At 46.9% G+C, this 18,970-nt stretch overlaps 1 protein-coding gene across 2 annotated transcripts in view; it reads left to right on the top strand.

Moving 5' to 3' along the window:
- Positions 1-9,409: 9,409 nt before the first annotated feature.
- The window catches only part of CCDC50 (coiled-coil domain containing 50), a 43,369-nt gene continuing 33,808 nt past the window's right edge, over positions 9,410-18,970 (top strand). Inside the window, exon 1 of one of the 2 annotated variants that reach the window (XM_054074367.1) lies at positions 9,410-9,570. In XM_054074367.1, coding sequence (XP_053930342.1) covers positions 9,522-9,570 — 49 coding nt within the window. In that variant the 5' untranslated portion in view covers positions 9,410-9,521. The remainder of the gene's footprint in view (positions 9,571-18,970) is intronic. The other variant, XM_054074368.1, reaches the window with a different exon arrangement.

Genomic DNA, 18,970 nt, shown 5'->3' with positions numbered 1-18,970 from the left:
CCTCTGACTGTTTTCCCCTACCCTTGGCTGTGAGGCATCATGTGCTATTGGCCAGCTTTTTCAGGAAGATGAGCTATTCCCCGAGTTTCCCTCTTTCCCTGCAGGGAAATTTAAGTTCTGGGTCATGGTGACTGTTCAGCTCTGAAAGCAACTCACATATATAGTGTGCAAGTGAGGGCCCTGCTGAAGATGAGGGACTACTATTGTACATTTACGTGCTTGAAGGAAGTTTACTGGATGCTGTGAGTGAGGGCATGCTCTCAGTGGGTAGGTGGATAGATGTCTGACAGCTGCTGCCAGATGTTAGTGGATTTTTTGCATTTGTAGCAGTTACGAGATGATTGATTTGCAGTGTTGGGGTTCTGTAAGACTCCCAACTGGAAATTCATTTACTTTTAGCATTTGTCCAGGTGCTGGAAATACTATTAAATTTTACTGTTCTTACATATTTTATTCTCAATAGAAAAACAATATAGTCTCCACATTCTCCATGTTACTTTACTCAGTGATGTCTTCTACATCATCCACTGAGCACTTGTGTTTACAGCTCAAAGATAGTGAGAAGACGAAGATAAGAGCTCCATCTTTATCTCCCATGTTCATAGTCTATCTAAGTCTCTACACGTAAAAGTTTCCTTTTTGTTTCATAAAGCTATGCCATTTTCAAGTGATCAAACTGGAAAATTGCCAGCGGTAGACAAAGCCAACCAGTTCAAAGGGCAAAAAGGGAGAAAACTCGGCCTAGGCAAAAGCCATTAAACTCAGCTGCACCAGCTCTGACTGCTAGAGGGATGAGTACCTCTGCCAAGGCCCTGAGGTTGTTAATAGTTCTGAGCAGCCTCAGCTGGGGCCTCCACTCACCCTCTCTTTCCATAGGATGAGGAACCTCATTTAAGCTCAGACCTGGAGCCCTTCTATTTCTGCCTGAGCTATGTATTTCCCTGGCTGTGACCACTACTGATCTGGACCCAGATATGCAGGTAGACTTTCTGGCTTGACCTCAGACATGTTCCATTAGTGTGGACCTGTCTGGCATTTGCTTGTCAGGCCTCATACTGACAAGCAGATTGACTTTAAGCTCGACCCTGGACCTTCCTCGTCATCATGGGCTTCTCTGATCCTTAGGACTCTTGACTGAATCTTGCTGCTGTCTCAGGGCCTGCCCTGCTTGCACATCTTGGGATGGGTACCTGTCCTTCTGGCAGCATCATGGCAGCTTTGCTCCCTGTTGCCTAGGGAGTAGCTGGCCCGAGCTGCTCTTAAGCATAATTCTCCTCAAAATGTTCAGCCTCTTTCGGTGCATCAACTCCTCCTTCTCTGGTCCTGGAGTGGTAAATGTTTTCAGGTATGTTATACAAAACTCTGCGTTTCTCTGAAGTCACTTTGGGCTTTGCTGTTAGTTCCAATGAAGCTAGGACTACCTCTAGAAGAGTTGTGTTCCCCAAATAACCTAGCCTGGACTCAACCCCGAAGAGGTAACTCCTACTGTTTCAGACAAGGAGGATTCAGTGTGGGTTTTGTGTGACTTGTAAGGTGCAGGAGGCAGCGTTGAGCCGCTGAAAGCGGGAGAGCATGAAAGGGCTCCTTTCCAGAGCCAGCATGGAGTGGCAGGCTTCCAGACCACTTTGTAGATTGTACATTTGGGGGTTGGAGAGAGGGAGAATAATTTTTCTTTTCCAGATCCTCCTAAGAACACGTAAAAACATCGCAAGCGTCATGTATTTCAGGTGAGCCTCAACAGCACCCACAGGCTTTGCTGTGGTCTTACAGTCTCCACTTAATCATAGTTTTCTTGGTCCCAAAGCAAACAACCTGCTGTGAGAGAACCTATCAGGGAAGGGCCTCTACTTAAGGTGGGGAGAAATGGCACATGAACTGTCCTGCAACCTCTGCACCATGTATTGGACTTGGCTGTGACCAAGGTAGTCTCAACTGGCAGAGGCAGGATTTTATACTGTGCAGTACATACAGGGGGACTCATGTCTCACTATTTTCTTCTTTAGAGCATTTATAAGAATGAGGGTGGGGAATGTCAAATCAATTTGGAAATGAGGAGGGGACATACTTTGTACAAGAAAAGGCAGAGTAGGGGCTTTACAGCCCCTGCAAAGAGAGGAGGAGTTGGTGAGCTTTTATCAGGCAAGAAAGGGGAGCTTCCCTCACAGCAGGGTTGAAGTGGGATTCATACATAATTTCAGAAAGGCAGGAGTTATCTCTCTCCCCACCCTGGGCAGTGACTTGCAATCCACCCTACCCATCTACCCATGTGCCTCTACCTCCTCTGTCTATTCACATGCCAAACAAATGTTTTCCATTTTCTGTAGGTAAGTCCATTCTCTCTCTTCAATAGCATGTACTTTTCTTGCCTGCATCACCATTGTAGATGTGGTACCATTCATCTCTTCTGTCTACATTCCTCTTCTCTGTCTGCCACTCTCTCCAACCATGCTTCGCTTAATAGGAATCAGATTACAAGGTACTGAAAACCACTCAATCTTTTTCAGCCTTCATCTCTTACACATTTAATATCTCATTTCTCCTTTGCCTGTGTTACTTCTACCCTGGAGTGAACTTGAGAGCACAAAAGCCACTTTAGTCTCATTATTTAAAGCACCACTGGAAGGCGCTCAGATACTCTGCTGATGTGCAGTGCAAAGTCCCTGACAGAAGAGCTTGATTGCAGAAAGAAATTAAAATAATGTGCACATGAGGCACGACAGCAGCCCCCCTCAGAGCTCCCTGATAGGAGGGAGTGCATAATAGGGAGATGTAGTTATAAAATGAGATTCTATTTTCCTTAGGGGGCTCTTAAAACCAGTCAATATTTATGAAGCTTTTAGTCTGACTCATGCAATTTGTTCCCCGTTCTACGTGCTTGTCTTTGGGACTCAGCTGTTGCTTGGCCTGTTACTGCCATAAAATTAGATGCTATGTTTTAACCATCTCCTAGCTTAGATAAAGAAAAGGGAAAGGTCTGAGGCAGAGTGTAAAGCAGCTCAAGTCTTCATCTCACTGCAAGCAACCAAAGGAGCAAGTGGACAGAAGCATCACCAGGGTGTTGTCAAATGGGCATTGTACTAAAGAGGAGTATTTCCTTGTGGCTAAGGCAGCAGAAGGTAAGGCATGCAGCTGGGCTGGGCTGCCTGCCTTTCACATCCACTCTGGGGGCTGTCAGAAAACTGATCATCTTCTTCAACAATAAGCCAGCTTCAAAATGTTCTCTTGGAGTTGGGGGCTAAAAGAGTAATGCAGGAATATGAAGGCATGGGATATGGGAGGAGGCAGCCCATGGGAACAAAACAGGGAGCAGAGGCATTTGTTGTATCATTCCCACCTCTGCCTCTTAATCTGGAGCTAGAACACCTCTTCCAGACCAGACCCTACTGACCAGGGGTCAACCAAGAAACTTGGTTGAGGTTCCTCATGAAGAGATGAGGGTTTCAGTGTAGAAAACCTTTCTGCTTTGAAATGTGCTGTGACCTGCTACTTTCAAAGAAAGTAATTCCTAGTGATATTCCTGAATAGTAAATGTTGCTGTGGATGCGTAGTTCTAATCTGATACCTGTGCCAGGACAGTGTCATGAAGAGGTGTGATCTGGAATGACCTTGTTATACCATCAGATTTACTCTGAGCTTGATTGTCCTCTGTTTGGATTTGCTTTCTGCAGGCCCTGAGTCCATCCTAGGTGATGAACATGAGCAGTGTCCCAGAACTTGTCAGGGACACTGAGTGCTGAGTAAATGTGGGATGTCTTTGCAAGAGTAGCACTGCCCTACAGAAGGTAGCCTTCCTAGGCCTCCAATAAAGGCGGTGGAAGTAGGAGGGCTGAGAGCAATTTGGAGCAGGAGCCTGCCTGACTTTCTGGAGAACCTCTTCCCTCTTTATCATTCATAAGATATTAGAGAACAGCCATTTGTGGAAACAGTAGCTGAGGCAACAAAACAGAACATGATCAACAAGAGATGATTTCTAGAGCTGGGATTAGCCCTCATCAAACGCTGCTGCAAGTCCATCTTCATGCCAATAGTGGTAGATCTCTGCTCATTTATTTTTTTTCTAAAGACTGGATATCGGCAGTCATTATTACTTCTGTGAGCACACAAAGCCAGGAGGACCCAAAGTGGTGGTCTAGCATGTGACTTCTGACGAAGCTTGCTACCATCTGGATAGAGAGGGAAGGTGGGGAAAACCAGGCATGAGATTTATTATCTCTACTAAGTAGCAGCAGGCTGTGCTAGACTTCCTGATCTTATCACCAGGAAGATGATCTATTTGCCATTGGGGTGGAGGCCCTAAGCTGGCCACCAAAAAGCCGTATGTACGTGTTAGTGTGGCACTTGGATGAGTTAATTAGCCTGGCTCACCACCGAAACTACAACCCTTACAAATGCATACGTAAAATTATGGGCAGAGATGCAGAGCTAATTTGCACCTTGCAGTTTCCAGGGTAGCCTGTACAAACACTTGATCTGTGCATATAACTGGGCGGTGAGCAGCATCATACCTGACTCCAGATTGCATGAATTCCCTCTCCAGCCTGAATGTCAACAAAAGCCCTTGTTCTGAAAATGTACATTGTTTTACTAGTAGTCCTCATTATACTACATGTAAGCACAAGTTTAGATTCCTCTTTGTTCATTCTTTGCAATCACCTCGTTCATTACCCTCAGTATGCTTTATAACAGCTTAATCTTCCCAGGCTCCTGCTCCCCTTGTTCTTCAGGGAGCCTGAATTCCCACAGGCACCATTCAGCTACCTGCAGAAATCACATACCTGCTTCTTGGACCTCCTTGCCAGTGCTGTAATGTTTGCTTCCTCTATATGGGCCCCTTCTGGCACAGGACTTCAAACCTTTCTTAAAGTGGGTCTTAGATTAGAAATGCAGGGAGGTTAATGACTGAAGTGGGTCAAAGAGGAGACAAACAAAAGCACATGCCTCTAGCACAGCTGAGAAGGAAGGTCAGTCATCTGGCAACAGTTACCACTGACCCACAGGTTTTAGACAAGTGTTTGGGTTGCATCTGATACCATAAGACAGCTAGAAACATTTCTTTCCATCCCTTTGCACTGACCATTAATTGATGTACGTGTCCCTGCCGGTTGTCTCATTGTCCTCTTTTGACTATTCCCAGAACGGCCCCATCAATTGGAAGTTAGCCTTGCCATCATTAAGGAAACTTTAACAAAGACTGTGCTGTTAAAAGTGAACATCTTTTGAGTCCTAATTTATTTCACAGTTGTTGTTATCCTGTTGACCTGAAATGACAGCAGGACACTTGGAGAGGTGCCTGGTTTATTTAAGAAGCAAGCACAAGATTTTCTTCCTGCCTGCAGAAAACGCTTAGCAGCATAAGGTGCTCCTGGTCCCAATGCTCTGCCTGGCAACTCCAGCTCTAAAACTCTGCTGTGGCTTTTCTGAGGGCCAGTCCAGATCATGTTGATTTTATCTGCTTTTAACAGTTTCAGCCTCTGCTTTGCACATTCCCTTCAGCAATGTTTTCAGTGTTCTGTGGTGCACCAGTGAGACAGTCTGGGTATACCCCCGGAGTGATGTGTTTGGGGCCAGGATCAGATGCCTGGGTGCAGGCAGGGAAAGTACCCAGTCCTGGGGTTCCCTCGGTTTAAGACTTGTGTGGAGGCATGGTCCTGGCTGGAGTGCCATCTCTGAGCCCCTGCCCACAGCTGTCCACTGGAGCACATTCCTCACTGATCAAGGTGTACTGGAACATAGGGTCTGCCATGCAGAGTGGCTGATGGAAAGCACAGAGCCAAACAAGGTGACAGAGCAAGGATGAGGGGCCAGGGTCACAGGTAGCAAGGGAAAGTCCACCTAGATATAAGGAGAAAAATCACAAGGAACAAAGAATGGAACAGCAGCTCAGAGAAATGTTGTAATCTCCAGCCTCAAAAATTTTTGTAATTCACCTGGACAAGACACTGAGTAACCTCATCAGACCTTGAAGCCTGTGCTGCTTTGAGCAGGGGGCTGGACTAGAGCTCTGCAGATTTCCTCCTAAATGAAGTTAAAGGTGTGTGCCAAGCACTTCAGTTCAAATTCTGCATCAGCTTCCCAGTTGCTATTGTCCTGGGAAATGAGATGGGCTTGTCTTCCAACAGAAGCTCCTGTGAGATTAAGTACCCGCTTCTATAAAATATTGAAGTGTTAAATAAAAGTAAGTGGTTAGCCTTCCCAGATTTATTGGGATTAATTTCTCCACTGCAGTGTTTACCATTTGTCAAGTTAGATGCTCTACAATTTGCACAGGAAAAGCTGGTGTCGGCCTAGCAGAACAAATACCTCCCATGCTTTTTTGTCTAGAAGCAGCAGGTTTTAGGCAGGAATGAGAGCTGGGAGAGTGACTGAGATCCACCACAATGAGGAGCCCTTTGGGAACATAAAATGTGATCCTGCTGCAGTGGTAGCATTACATCAGTAACTCAATTCCTAGGTAATTTTCCTCTCATTTCCAGTCCTCCTGTTTTTTGTTTTGAGGTTTTTTTGTACCTGCCTTTGAAATTTTCTATAGTCTTCAAGTGATTCATGCCATCTTCCAGTCTCAGAGATTACATCTGAATAAATCTCTCAAAAATCAAGCTGAGAGGGAAGTCCAAGATCAAGAACGCAAAGAAAATACTTTGTTTGGTGTGTAGGACTCGGCCTTAAAGAAGAATTGGCAAATGCTGTTCACCAGTTTTGCTCATGTTACACCTTCCAGGAGCCTGCTCCAGCCTTTCTGTGCTCTACTGCCTCAAGGTGTTCCCTTCATTGGCAGCACCAAGAAAATAATGTCACTTACACTGTCTGCCTGAAGTTTCCTTGTATCCTAGCAGAACTTGCCATCTAACTGCTACCACTGAGGTTCAGTAGGTTTTGCAGGAACAAATATATTTGCAAGATTAAAGGAGACATGTTATTTGTGTGGTGTAAAACCAAACACAAGAAACACTCTGCTGTGACTCTGAGCATCAGGTACTAGATCTTGCTTTAGTGAAGCTGCCCATAGCCAGGCATGTAATTCTCCCTTAACAGCAGCCAAAGCCACAACCAGTCCAACGTGGAGTGCAGCATAGATTGTGACTTATTTATGTTGCTGATTTTCACCCGAGCCAGACAACTTAATATGATTCATATTCATTACTGAAGACTAGAGCAAAAGTCTGAGTGCACGGAGTAAACTGCAGGGTCATCTGGATGAACAGATTAGAAGTTTTGTCATAAAGTTGGCTCTGTTGCATTAAAGCTGCTGAGTAAATGTGAATGCTTCAGGCTTTCAACTTCTGCTGCTTTGTATTGAATACCTTATACTGAGAGAACAGAAGAAAACCATATTCAGGTTTTGGGAAGTCAGACTGGTGTGTTCTTTGCCACTTCTCCTGTATCTTCCTGGTTGCTTGGCCTCTTCTTTTGGCCTCACTTTTGTCCAATAATAAATGGTTATTCAGCCATCAAAAAGCTTGATTAGCAAAGGATGTCCAGAGGAATACACTGACTCAAGAAAAACTCAAATTTAGGAAAAACTGAAAAGAGACTTTTAAGTCCCTCCTTAGTATGGAGTTGGTTGTAACCACCAGGATTATTTGCAAGCAGTCCAGTTGTATTGCTTGTGCGAATGGCAGGAGGATTAGAAGGAGGAGCTGAGCAGAGCTGGGGCTGTGACAGGAGATAATCTGTGTGAGCTGCCCCTTGGAGGGCAAGACCCGCTGACTAATCCCCATCTGTATGATCATATGGAGTACCCATGCAGTGGAGGTCATCCTGTGCACCACTCACCTTCCAGTAAATCGGTAAAATGGCCTTCTAGGCAGAAGGCTTATCAGCTTTCAGCACACAGCAGAGGTATGCTAGGTGCATGTAAGTGAGGAGGGATCATAAATACATACACAGTTCAGTGACTTTTTCTGTGGAGAATGCCGAGTGCTTGAAAGAAAGGTAAAAGCGGTCAGATTAAAGACAAAAGTCTATGCATACCTGCTTTTGGCCTGAGAAAGCGTCATTTGAAAGCAGCAGAATTAAGGGCAGGCAGTTCCTGAGTTTCAGAAAACAGGACTGAAAATTCTGGAGTAGCACACGTCTATCCCTCTAGAAATGGATTAATTTTTTTTTCACAGTTAGTTTATTTACTGTTTTTACTTTCTAATAAAATTGAGATTTGTTCCCTTTGCTGTTTTGGGTTTTTTTTTTTTTTTTTTTTTTCTGAGATCTCGCATCCCAGTAGGTCTCCCTCTGAGCTCCTGTCGCAGTTACCAAGAGCACAGAACTGTCCAGAGCCTGTTGGAGAATGGGAGTGGAAGAGAGGCTCAGCTCCCTTTCACCCCTGCAACATCATACCCACTAGTGGTTCAGTAGCTGTGGGACAGTGGAATAGAAGCTGGGGGAGGGTGTACTCATTTCAAGTGTGGTAATATTGATTTCAACTGCTTCTCACGCACTCGTAAGACACAGGCTTATTTGTGATCAAAACTAAATGGTCTTGCATGACTGCCTGTGCTGAGCACAGCCTGAAGGAGTCCAGACATCTCTAAATCCCAAATCCTCTTCCTCTTATCCCCTCCCTTTTTCCCAGAGGACATTATCTCACGCTGTTTCTTTGCTGCTGGAAAACAAAGGTGGACAGCAGCTGTTAAGTCCTCCCTGTCCCTGCTGACCTCTGCTGAAGGCTGGCTCTAACCCTTACGTGTCAGAGTGTTACCAGGGTTCAAAGGCCTCTCAAGGTTCTCCCTGGCCACCAATCGCTGGTCTGCACTGCCCTCCTCAAGCTGTGCCTGTCCCAACAGACAAACTCATCACATCCCCCCTAGTTGAAGCCCAAAGTGCCCCATACATCGGCAGCCGCTGAGCAGCTGGCTCGTTTGAGGCTCGACCTGGGCACGTTTCTATGTCCCTGGGCACGTTTTCACACCCCGGGACAAATGCAAACACCGGGAAGGGATGGCCAGAGAAGGGGGAGCAAGGGCAGAGGCACTCGGATCCGGCACGGGAAAGCGCCGAGGGGCTGAAAAAGCGGTTTGAAAAGCCACCCTGGCGGCAGCAGATCTCCAGCCTGTCTGTAATAAAGAAAAGGAAAAAAAAAAGAGAAAAAAAGAGAGAAAAAAAGTAAAATTAAGCATAAATAAATGTGCTGGGGGGGGAGGAGCTGCCCGCTCTGCTGAACTTGGACTTTACCGATGGAGAAGGGAAAGGAAAACGAAAGGGAATAGAAGGGAAGGGAAAAGGGAAGGGAAAAGAAGGGAACTGAAGAGAGGGGAAGGGAAAAGGGAAGGAAAAAGGGAAAGAAAGGGAAAAGGGAAAGGAAGGGAAAAGCGAAGGAAAGGAAGAAGGGAAGGGAAGGGAAGCGAGAGGGGGAACCCGCGGGGGACGCAGCCCCCATCCCGGGCAGGGGGCGGCGATGCCCGCCCCGCCCCGCCCCGCGCGGCGCTTTCTGTCCGCTCTCCCGCCCCGTACGGCCGCGCCGGCTCCATCCGCTGCAACTTTGTGGCGCGGGGCGCGGGCGGCGAGGGCTCAGCCCTGCCCGCCCCACCATGGCCGGCATCGGCATCGACCACTCCAAGCTGCCCGGAGTCAAAGAAGGTCGGGGTCACCGCGGGGGGGACGCGGGGAGCTGGACGGGACGGCGCGGGGGGAACGGGGGGAAGAAGGGGGAAACGGGGGAAGGGAGGGGGGAAACGGGGGAAGGGAGGGGGGAAACTCTTCTTTTTTTTTTTTTTTTTTAAAAATATTATTATGAATTTTCTGGGCGGCTCTCGGCGCTCCCCGCGGAGCCGGGCCGTGGGGTCCCTCGGGGGCTGCGGAGCCGCCCCGTTCCGCGGGAGGGGAGGGCAGCGCAGGGCCTGCGGGCAGCGCTTGGCCGCCGCTCCGAGCCCGGCCCGGGGCTGCCTTTCCCCGCTCCTGCTCGGGAGGAGGCGGGGAGTGGCGCTGGGGGAGGGGGCTCAGCCCTTTGTCTCCAGCTCCTAGCTGGGAGACCTTGCGGGGGGGCTTTGACGTGGGGATGTGTGTGTGTCCCGGCTGGGTTTGGGGGCTCTGCTGGGGGCATTGAAAAACGGCAGCGGAACCGTGAACGTCGACACGTTTGGTGCTTCGATGGGGGACTGGTGATGCTGAGGTCCTCGTTAGGAATGCTTGAGCCTGCGCGGCGGTTTTGTGAAGACTTTGCCCTGCGTTGAGGCGTGGAGCACCAAGCAGCCACTTCCCCCCCGCGGAATGCCCGCACACCCCGGGAGTGCATTGGAAGAGGGTCTGTCAGTGGTCTCGTTCCCCTTCTGGCTGCCCGTGGCCACCCGTTTGCTCTCTGCTCGCTGCACACAGTCCCCTTCAGTGCTCCGGGCTCCCTCCCCTGCGAGCAGAGTATCTGCTCCCCCTGTGCGCCGTGAAGCTGAGTTAGAGCTGCCCTGGAGCTGCCTTGTATTTAAAAAGCTCTGTACGAGCTAGACTCTGTTCTCTCTGACAGTGATATCAATTCGTAGAAGCTCTGTCAAAATCAAGTTATTTTAGGTTTACGCTGTAGTACCGGAGAACACAGTGTGCTTGTCTGAATGCAAGCATAATTCCTCAAACTTGTTTTCCGTGCCGCTATTTCTTTTTCTTTGTTTAAATTTCAATTCTTGCAAAATAGGAAGTCTGGATTTGATGATTCAGCTAGTCAGGAGTAGAATGCCTGTGTTTGTGCAGCGAGCTGGAGATTCCTTTTGACCTCTTGTCATCCTTTAATGCTTCACTTCTTTTTCCTTTTCTTCCAGTAGCAATACCTGTTTGCTGAAGTTTTAGGGGTTAATGTTGGTCCTGTTAAGTCATTAGCAAAATTGTAATTGGTGGTTTTAGCGTGTCCAAGATCTCAACCTTAGAGTCTGTTCTCACATGGTTGCTCAAGAAAATTAATCCCATTAACCTTTCTAGTGGATTGATTAAAGTGAATTAAATCCCTGTGTAGACGCTCTTATTTAGAATTTAAATAGCCTTGATTTGATTTAGCTTTATTAATTTTTGAAGTGAACTAACTAGACTGAGTTAAGGTCGCTTACATGCTGAATGCAAGGATGTTTACAGGGTTACGATGTAGCTCCACCAGTCCTTGGTAAATTTGCACATATGGCTGGCATGGATTAAGTTTCAAGATTGCCCTGGTATGACAAACCTTTGCTACCTGATAGCTGCTACTCTTTACCCACTTGCTCCAGCGTGAAAAGTAGATGAGGCCTCAGCCACGCACTGCAAAGCCTCAGGCATGTTTCACGCTTTGTTTAGTGATGTAATTTGGTTTTATTGTGGAAAGTGTTGAAACCAAGCTATGCCTTGGATTAGGTCTTTTCATGTCTGGGTATTAATGCCAGCCATGGAAAGAAATGCATTGCCTTCCATACCTAGGGAAATATTTATTGTTCCTGATACAGAAATCACTGTTGATCTTTCTGGAAAAAAATTCCCTTTCTTCATTTTGGATAAAGGTCAGCTTAGTCACTCATTAACAATGCAGAACATTGTTTTGGTTTGCGCACTTTGTTCTTTACCAGCTTTCCTTTTGGGAGGTGCTGTGTCCAGGTTCTCCTTGGCTGCAGGTAGCTGGGACCGCTGTGAGAAAACATCCTCCTCCTCATGGTCTCAAAAGGTCCTCTACGAAGCAAGGTCATTTGTGTGCATTGGTGGCAGTGAAAATCTGGTGACTGTAGCTAGGTGCTGTATGAAGCCTTCCTTCTTGTGTTTACTTTGTCCTTTATCTTTAAAGGCATTTATATTAGGAGTGGGCCTGATATAGATGGCGTTTTGCTGGTGAAAACTACTTCAGCTGGTCCAGTTTATTTTTGGGGCAGGGCTTTGCTGGTGGAAAATACGCTCTTCAAAATACTCTTTCTCCTAGTGTAAACTAGATCTTGGTGCTGCAGCCTGGTGTTACAAAGCCATTTTTCCACGGACAGTAAAGTAGATGGTCTGACCACTGTGGTCAGTAAAGCTCTTGTAAGTTATTTGCTGAAGGTTTTGGTGTTAGTTGCAATCTGTGGGCTGAGTTTCTCTGCCTGTATTTCTGCTTGCCTCTCAAGTGTCTGTGACATATCCTCTTTTCACAAAGCAGCTTTTGCTTTGTGCTCTTTTGACCTACCCTAGGGGATTGCTCAGCTCTCTGTGTGTCAATCTTCTTTACTAGAGGTCTCATTTGTGAGCCTTTTGGGGACAAAAGCATCCTGGAAATATTGTTCTAATTAGTTACTGATGATGCAAATTAAAGAAATGGGCTTGGGCTGCGCTTGATCTGTAACTGTCTCTCATCTCGTGTGATATGATGCATTGCTAGCAGCTAAAATTGGGAAGGGCTGCACCCTCTGTTTTGCTGCCTGTTTTAATTGAGCTCTTCAGTGCAGCTTCCATGCCATCTCAAAGTGATGTATATTACCTTTTGGGCCTGAGGCATCCCTGCCTGCATGCAGGGAGTTCCTGATCAGGTATTTTGGAGCTGTGCAGACCTTCCTCCTCTCTGGAGTATCTATCTGTGATCCTGTTTGCTCTTGCTGCATTTGCCAAAGGGCTGAGGTCTGTGGCAGTGGCTTTAAGAAGGGATGCCTGTCTGCTAAGACTGAAGCTCAGTCTCTCATCTGATGCAGTATCTGAGAGCCATCAACTATCAACAGTGGCAGATAAAACCCAAGTACAGGTTTCCTACCAGTCTGAATCCTCTGTGAGGATAGAAGTAGGAGAGGTGGAGGAGGAAGAGTCTGGTCCAGCAATATACAGCTGTTTGGAATTGTGGGAAATTGCAGTGGCTTAAGTGTTTTTATTTAATGTTGCTTTTGGTTGTACTATAGAGAAGTACAATGGCAGAATGTCTATGCCACTTGTTAGAACCAACCCTGCCATGCTGCTGTCTCTTGAGCTCCAGCCTTGACAAAGGCTGATTGTTGCTGCCACCTGTGCTTAGAGAGGCACAGCAATGATGTTCACACTATGGTTTCTACTCTTCATTAAGCATCTAATTTGATTTTCTGAAGCTTCTGAACTGTACATTCAAATGCTGCTCGTTGTAGTCTGTTGCAAGAGAGGGTAACTTACCATTGTGGTAGCAAAAAAACATATCCTTGAAGGACTAGGAAGGGCTTGAGTCTTTATTTTCTGTCTTGGCAAGTCATTCTATGGGGAAGGCAGAGTGGGTGTCTCTCTTTTGCCTTAACATAAATGGAATAAAAGTTGGCTGTAAGCATCATTCTTCCTCTTCCTCCTAAACACAGCACCTACCCTCTGACCTCTGCAGCTTAATGTGCCCCTCTCTGAGATTCCTACAATAGAGAGCTCCTAGCTGCTGGCTATGACCAGGGAAGGGGGCCAGCTCTGAGGTGCAGTGTCTCAGCCTGTCCTGCAACAGGCTTACTGATGTTATCTGCTTATTTCAGGACTTCTGGTGCCAGTGTGTGTGCCCAGCAACCCAGTGGTGAAGGAGAGGAACTTGATGTCTGTCAAGGGTGGGAGTGGGTTCAGAAAATGCTGGTGGCTGGCAAGGAGTCTGTTGCGGAGGGATTTTGCTTTGGAATTTTTATGGGGCTGGTGTTGAGTGATGAGTTGTCAGTGGTACTCATGTGCAGGAAGGTTTGGCCTTTAACTGGATTAGTATTATAGGGGCAACAATTTTGAAAGCAGCTGAGGGGTCAGCCTGGTCACTGTGAAGCCACCTGTGCTGTACCCTTGGCTCCAGCTGAGATTTTTCCTAGCAGCGTGATGTACACTGTCATGGTTTTCATCTTTGTGACTTCCTTGGGGAAGGCCTCTGAAAAATTCAGGCTAGCTGGATGGCTTGGGGGCAGCGAGGAGATGGAGGATGATGGGACATAGACGCAGGCTCTTCTTTCTAGGTCACTGGTTCATGTCCAGCTCTTCTGAGTAATAGGAGGTCTGTTTTTTCCAGCATGCATGAATTCAGTAGCTGAGGCTATGGTACTCATTTAACTTCTACTTAAAGCTGGGTGAGAGTTTTATTATGCATTCAGTTGTTCTGGGTCTGCAGCACTTGGCAGAGATGGGCAGGATTAGCATACTTCATGCTTTTGGCTCTAAAATGCAACTGAGCCGGCAGGTCTGCCTCCTCGCAGCCTTTAAATCCTCAGCACTGTCCTCTGCGAGCTGCTGAGGTGGTTGTACCAAAGCAAAAAGATTCTCCAAAAAACACTCTTTGGCAGAGACTGGCTTCCAGACCCATGTTGATTCTTTCTGCAGATAGAGACTTGTCTTTAGTTGCTGACAAGTTTTCAGACTGGGGAAAGAGGGAGCACAGTCTGTTTTGCCCTGATTTCTAGGGTTAGTGTGAAGGTGATTAGCCATTGCTGCTCTCCGAGTAATGATGCCAGCTGAGCGATGTGTTGCAGATGACATTGTGTTTGCTGTGACCATGAGCTTCTGTTTAATCTTTAATTTCCTGTGGCCATGAGCAATGTCATGCCAGGCAGGAGCTGGAAGTGGCTGCTGCAAGGACTTGGAGAGACCAGTTGTGCTTTCACTGGGACTGTGCAAGGAAAACCCTGCTTGGGGAAGTGATGGGATGGGCCTTGGGGCTCTGTTTCGCTTGGATAAGCCTTGGGGTTTTTTTTCTTGCTCAGAGACTTGAATTCAAAGTTCAAGTGAATGTAGTGGTTTATAGGAAGAACTACACGTTCTCTCTCTGCTTCCTGGTCCCCTTCCAGTGTCCCCAGCTGGCTGGCTTCCCACTCATGCTTTGGTGCTCTGCTGTGTAATGCTAATGTGAAGGCACTGAGGAAGGAGGCTGGTGTGTTGGTAAAAGTGCCCTAAGATTTGAGAAGCTTAGGTCCAGTTTCTGTCATAGTACTCTCTGCTGCTTTGGCCTTTTGTTTATATCTAAAATGATAGTAAAGATATTTGCATTTCTGTGGCTGGTGGCTTGCGTTGCAATGAGCAAAGGACATTTGCTGGGCATTTCCACCTGGAAAAGCAGGGCTGCTGTCTCCACGGAGGCTGCTGTGTGTAGGGATGCTCCATGTTCACCTTACGGTGCTGGCTTCTCTGTGGGATGCACAGTAGACCTCAGGAAAATCACTTGATGCTTCATTTGTACTTCACTTTTAAAAACTTTAATTGGAGCCTTCTCTCTGTTTTCATTCACAGCACTTTAAAAGACACCACAAGCTCATTGAGTGCATGCTGTATGGCCTTGGCATTGTACGGCAGCTGGGAGAGACCTTTAGCAGGGCTGGAAAGAGAGCAGGAGAGCACAGCACCACAATGCAGATACAAGATGCAAGGCAGGGCTGTTGTGAAACTTACATCAAGCAAAGGAGACCAGTTAAACCTGGGTGCTCATAAAATCTACCCTCTAACCCCAGGTGCCTTGTGAATTAAGTTTGCTGAAGTGTTACTGCCCCTGGGGAGAAAGGTGTAAATGAAAACCTGCTCAGAAGCCCAGCACAGCCCTTCTGCCCAAGGATTTTCTGCCAGGCTCCAGAAACTCAACCGATGATTATTTTAAATGCACACCAACCCACGGTGCTACTGCCACACTTGCTCTGTCAGCCAAATAAAAATAGTGAGACCTGTTTGACTGAGACCTGTGTTGGTAGCGGTTTGGTCTGCGCACTCTCGACAGCTGTGCCTGTGGTGAGTGCTGTTCAGGACAGAAAGTCAAAGTGGGTTTACAAGTGAGTCACTCTTCTTCACTTCTCTTTTCAAAGAAGATGTATAAAGCTGTGTGCAGTAAAACTTTTGAGTTCCTGTGCGCATATGGGTATGTTTTGTTCTTTTCCCAGTCCTGAACCAGGACTTGATGGCTGTAGGAATTGGCTTAAGAGGAAGTGTTACATGGGTTCAGGATGTGGTGTTCAGTATGTGATGGCAAAGGGGAAGAGGACACAAATGAGGCAAAATTTGAAGGCACCGAGACACAGACATACCATAAAGACACTGAAAGGACTGACGTGAGAAGTAATGAGACTAAAGGGAGGAAGACATGATGCTTGTAGCTTCGACCCTTCACAGCCAGGCCAGACAAGAGACTGGAGCATGCCCTGGAAGGAAATGTTCCTCCCAGAGGGACTGTCACTGCTGACCTGGACAGTGGGCTGGGAAAAAACTGGCCTGGCTCAGGGCAGCCTTCCTCAACATGAGTGGAAAGCTTCTCGCTGTCTGAAAATGGGTTTGCACTGCGAAAGTATCTGAGCTTATCGTATATGTCTGTTATGGACATAGCAAACATTTCTTACAGGATACTGATAGAAAGAAATTTTTCCTCCCTCTGTTCTGAAGTTAATTTTGTTATGGGGTGCCAGAGAAGGCTTGGGTTGTAACTTCACCAGTGCCTACTGGAGCCTTTGACAGTGCTACTGGGAGCTGGGGTGAAGCAATGGAGGACAGCAGGAAAAGACCTGGGAATTTTCCAGGATGCCAGGGTGTTGGCTGGCTTTGTGGCACGCAGAGAGCACTGCTGTTCACAGGGCTGCACTCTCCTGCAGGCCTTCGGTTGGTGCCAGGTTTCCTAACGAAGTTGACTTTGGGAAAAGGCTGGGCTCTCCTGTCCTTGTTTGTTGTGCTGGAGGGACTGGCTCCTTGGCTAGGGCTGCATAACCCTGCCTGCACTCCTTGCATCGCTGATACAGGGTGGAAAAGGCAGACTGGCCTCCAGCTCTGATTATAGTGCTCAGTTACTTGATATGCTGGGTGGCTGGCATTGCCCAGAGCATCTGTCAGCTCTGGCCACATAACAGGTGAGCTTAGGTCCTTATTTTAGTTGTCTCTTTTTTTAAAACTGTGAGTATACAGTTTTATTTTTATTTTTATTTTTCCCTAAAGATGATTTGGCTTTCAAAACAAAAATTTTACTTCTGACTGACTTGGAGCTCACTTTGTGCTTTTGGGGAAGAGGCATTTAAAAGGCAGCTAAGTCCGCTTCTTCCTCGTGCTTTGCAATGCACATCAGCTGTAGGCACAGATGCCACGAAACAGTTTGGTGGGAGCTCTGCCTCCCTGCCCATCTGGCCCTAAAGGCCAGGAACTTGCTTGTTCCTACCCTCTTATTGCCACTCTTTTAAATCTGTAGTTGCTCTAAGGAGAGCGTGCTGATGCCAGGCAGTGGCAGGAAGGGGATGTGTATTGTTAGTGCTGCAGCTTTACTGAATTGTGACTCTTGTAGATGGATGTGAAGGTCTGACTGATCTGGGGTGCTTTGTGTTCTCCAGATCTGACTAATAAACCTGGAGAACTTAAGCAGAGGAAGCAAGGCAGGAGAGGAGACAGTACCCATGAACACATGGCAGAGCAAAGAAAAGGGGTTCTGAAAGCAGAGAAGCCTTGGTTGGCTAGGTAGAGGAAAGTTCTTCTTGCTGAGCAGATCTGCAGCTCTACCAGCAGCTGAACCGGTGGCAGGAGCCACCTCGCAGACATCCTTCTAGGAAAAAGGGAGCTGATAAGAATCTGTGCAAGCATCAGAGCTGATTGCAGAATCAATACAGACACCTCCATATTCAAATACAGCAGCTGGTCAGGTTTCCAGCAAGCCTGGGAGGCTGCCCTGAGGCTTATCTTGCTAGAGCTTTGCTTCTCTTGGTATCTGATCTGGATGAATAAATCCTGGCTTGTTTGCATGTGCACCGTTGCTGCAGTCCATCCTTCCAAGCTGCCGCTCTCATTTAGCTACAAGCCTCAGAGCAGTCTCAGGCTTGGCTTGACTCACCGAAAAGCTGAACAGAAAGTGGCATCTGAGGGAGTCTTTCTGCTACTTATTCTCTTCTGAGACATTTGGTCCTCCATATGACTGCAGGTCCCTGTGGTATAAAACCATGCTGTGGGTCTTTGAGAGGAATTGGAACCTTTTTTTGGCAAATGGCACCTTCTGTGTGGGCATCAAGCTTCCCATAGTCAGACTTGCGTAAACAGTCACTATACTGAGTCAGTGCATGACCTTGTACTAGAGAGGCATTGAGAGCTCCCTTTGTGAATCCTGTCTCCCTTGTATTTTGCTACATTGTCTTTTAGGTTGAAGCTGGAGAAGACTAGAAGAGCTGACACTTTGAATTATCTCTGCTCCCGGCTGCCTACTTGCCCTCTCTGCTCCCGGCTGCCTACTTGCCCCTCTGGAGCTGCTGTGTGAGCTTATTCACCCCAGTCTGAAATTTAGGGTGTAGAAATGCTAGTGAAGCATCTGAGATCCAGGGTGCCATGGCTCCTGAAAGCCACTGTGGTCCGCAAAATGGGCCTGCCAGCTCTCTGCAGAGAAACTTCTGAACTGAGCAAGGGATTTAGGTTTGCATTTAGCAGAGAACAGAAGTTTTGCCTATCTGGAAATTTCAGTGTGTCCTTCCAAGAATTTTGTGTAGTGTATAATTGCCTAAAATGCTGAAATAAAAGCTGAAATAAACATATCAAAGCAAAATACAGTGATCACTGAGATGGGTATGGGGGAAGGGAACGTATATAGTGCAAATCTCTTGAGATACAAACTCCATGCCTGAGCAGTTTTCTGAGTGGGTGGCTGTTTGGAGTTGTGCATGAAAGGAAACTGTTTTTCTTTTACTCCTCCCTTACACCAGTTTAAATGAGTGGTGTTGGGCTTAAAATTAAAACTGATATCCTGTCTGCAAAAGAAACAAAAAAAAAAAACCCTCCAGAAGAGTACAGTGTCATATAATGCATGGGACACTCTAAAAGGCATGTTTTACAGCTGCAGTAGTGCTCATGGGCACATCTGTGTGAACCAAGGGTTTTGACCTCTCCCGATGAAGGTAACTCATGCCCCACTCTCCAGTGGCATGTGTGGTGGTTAGCCCTTGGGCAAAATGAGGGTAAACCACCTGCTGTTGGAGGCAGTATTGTTTGTTTTGCTGTGATCCATGGTTGAGAGGCAGTGGTTAAAGTTAACTGTTAGGAAAACTCCCTGTCTTTATTGTTGGTTCTTCATTTTGCACACGTCTTAGCTGAGTCAGCTGGAGCTGTGGCAGATGCTGGAGGTGATGACTACAGAAACAACTTTTGTTCTCGTCAATGATTTAAGACT

This window comes from Cuculus canorus, chromosome 9 (assembly GCF_017976375.1).
Source record: "Cuculus canorus isolate bCucCan1 chromosome 9, bCucCan1.pri, whole genome shotgun sequence".
NCBI classification, from domain to species: Eukaryota; Metazoa; Chordata; class Aves; order Cuculiformes; family Cuculidae; genus Cuculus; species Cuculus canorus.
This window is presented reverse-complemented; position numbering and strand designations above follow the sequence as displayed.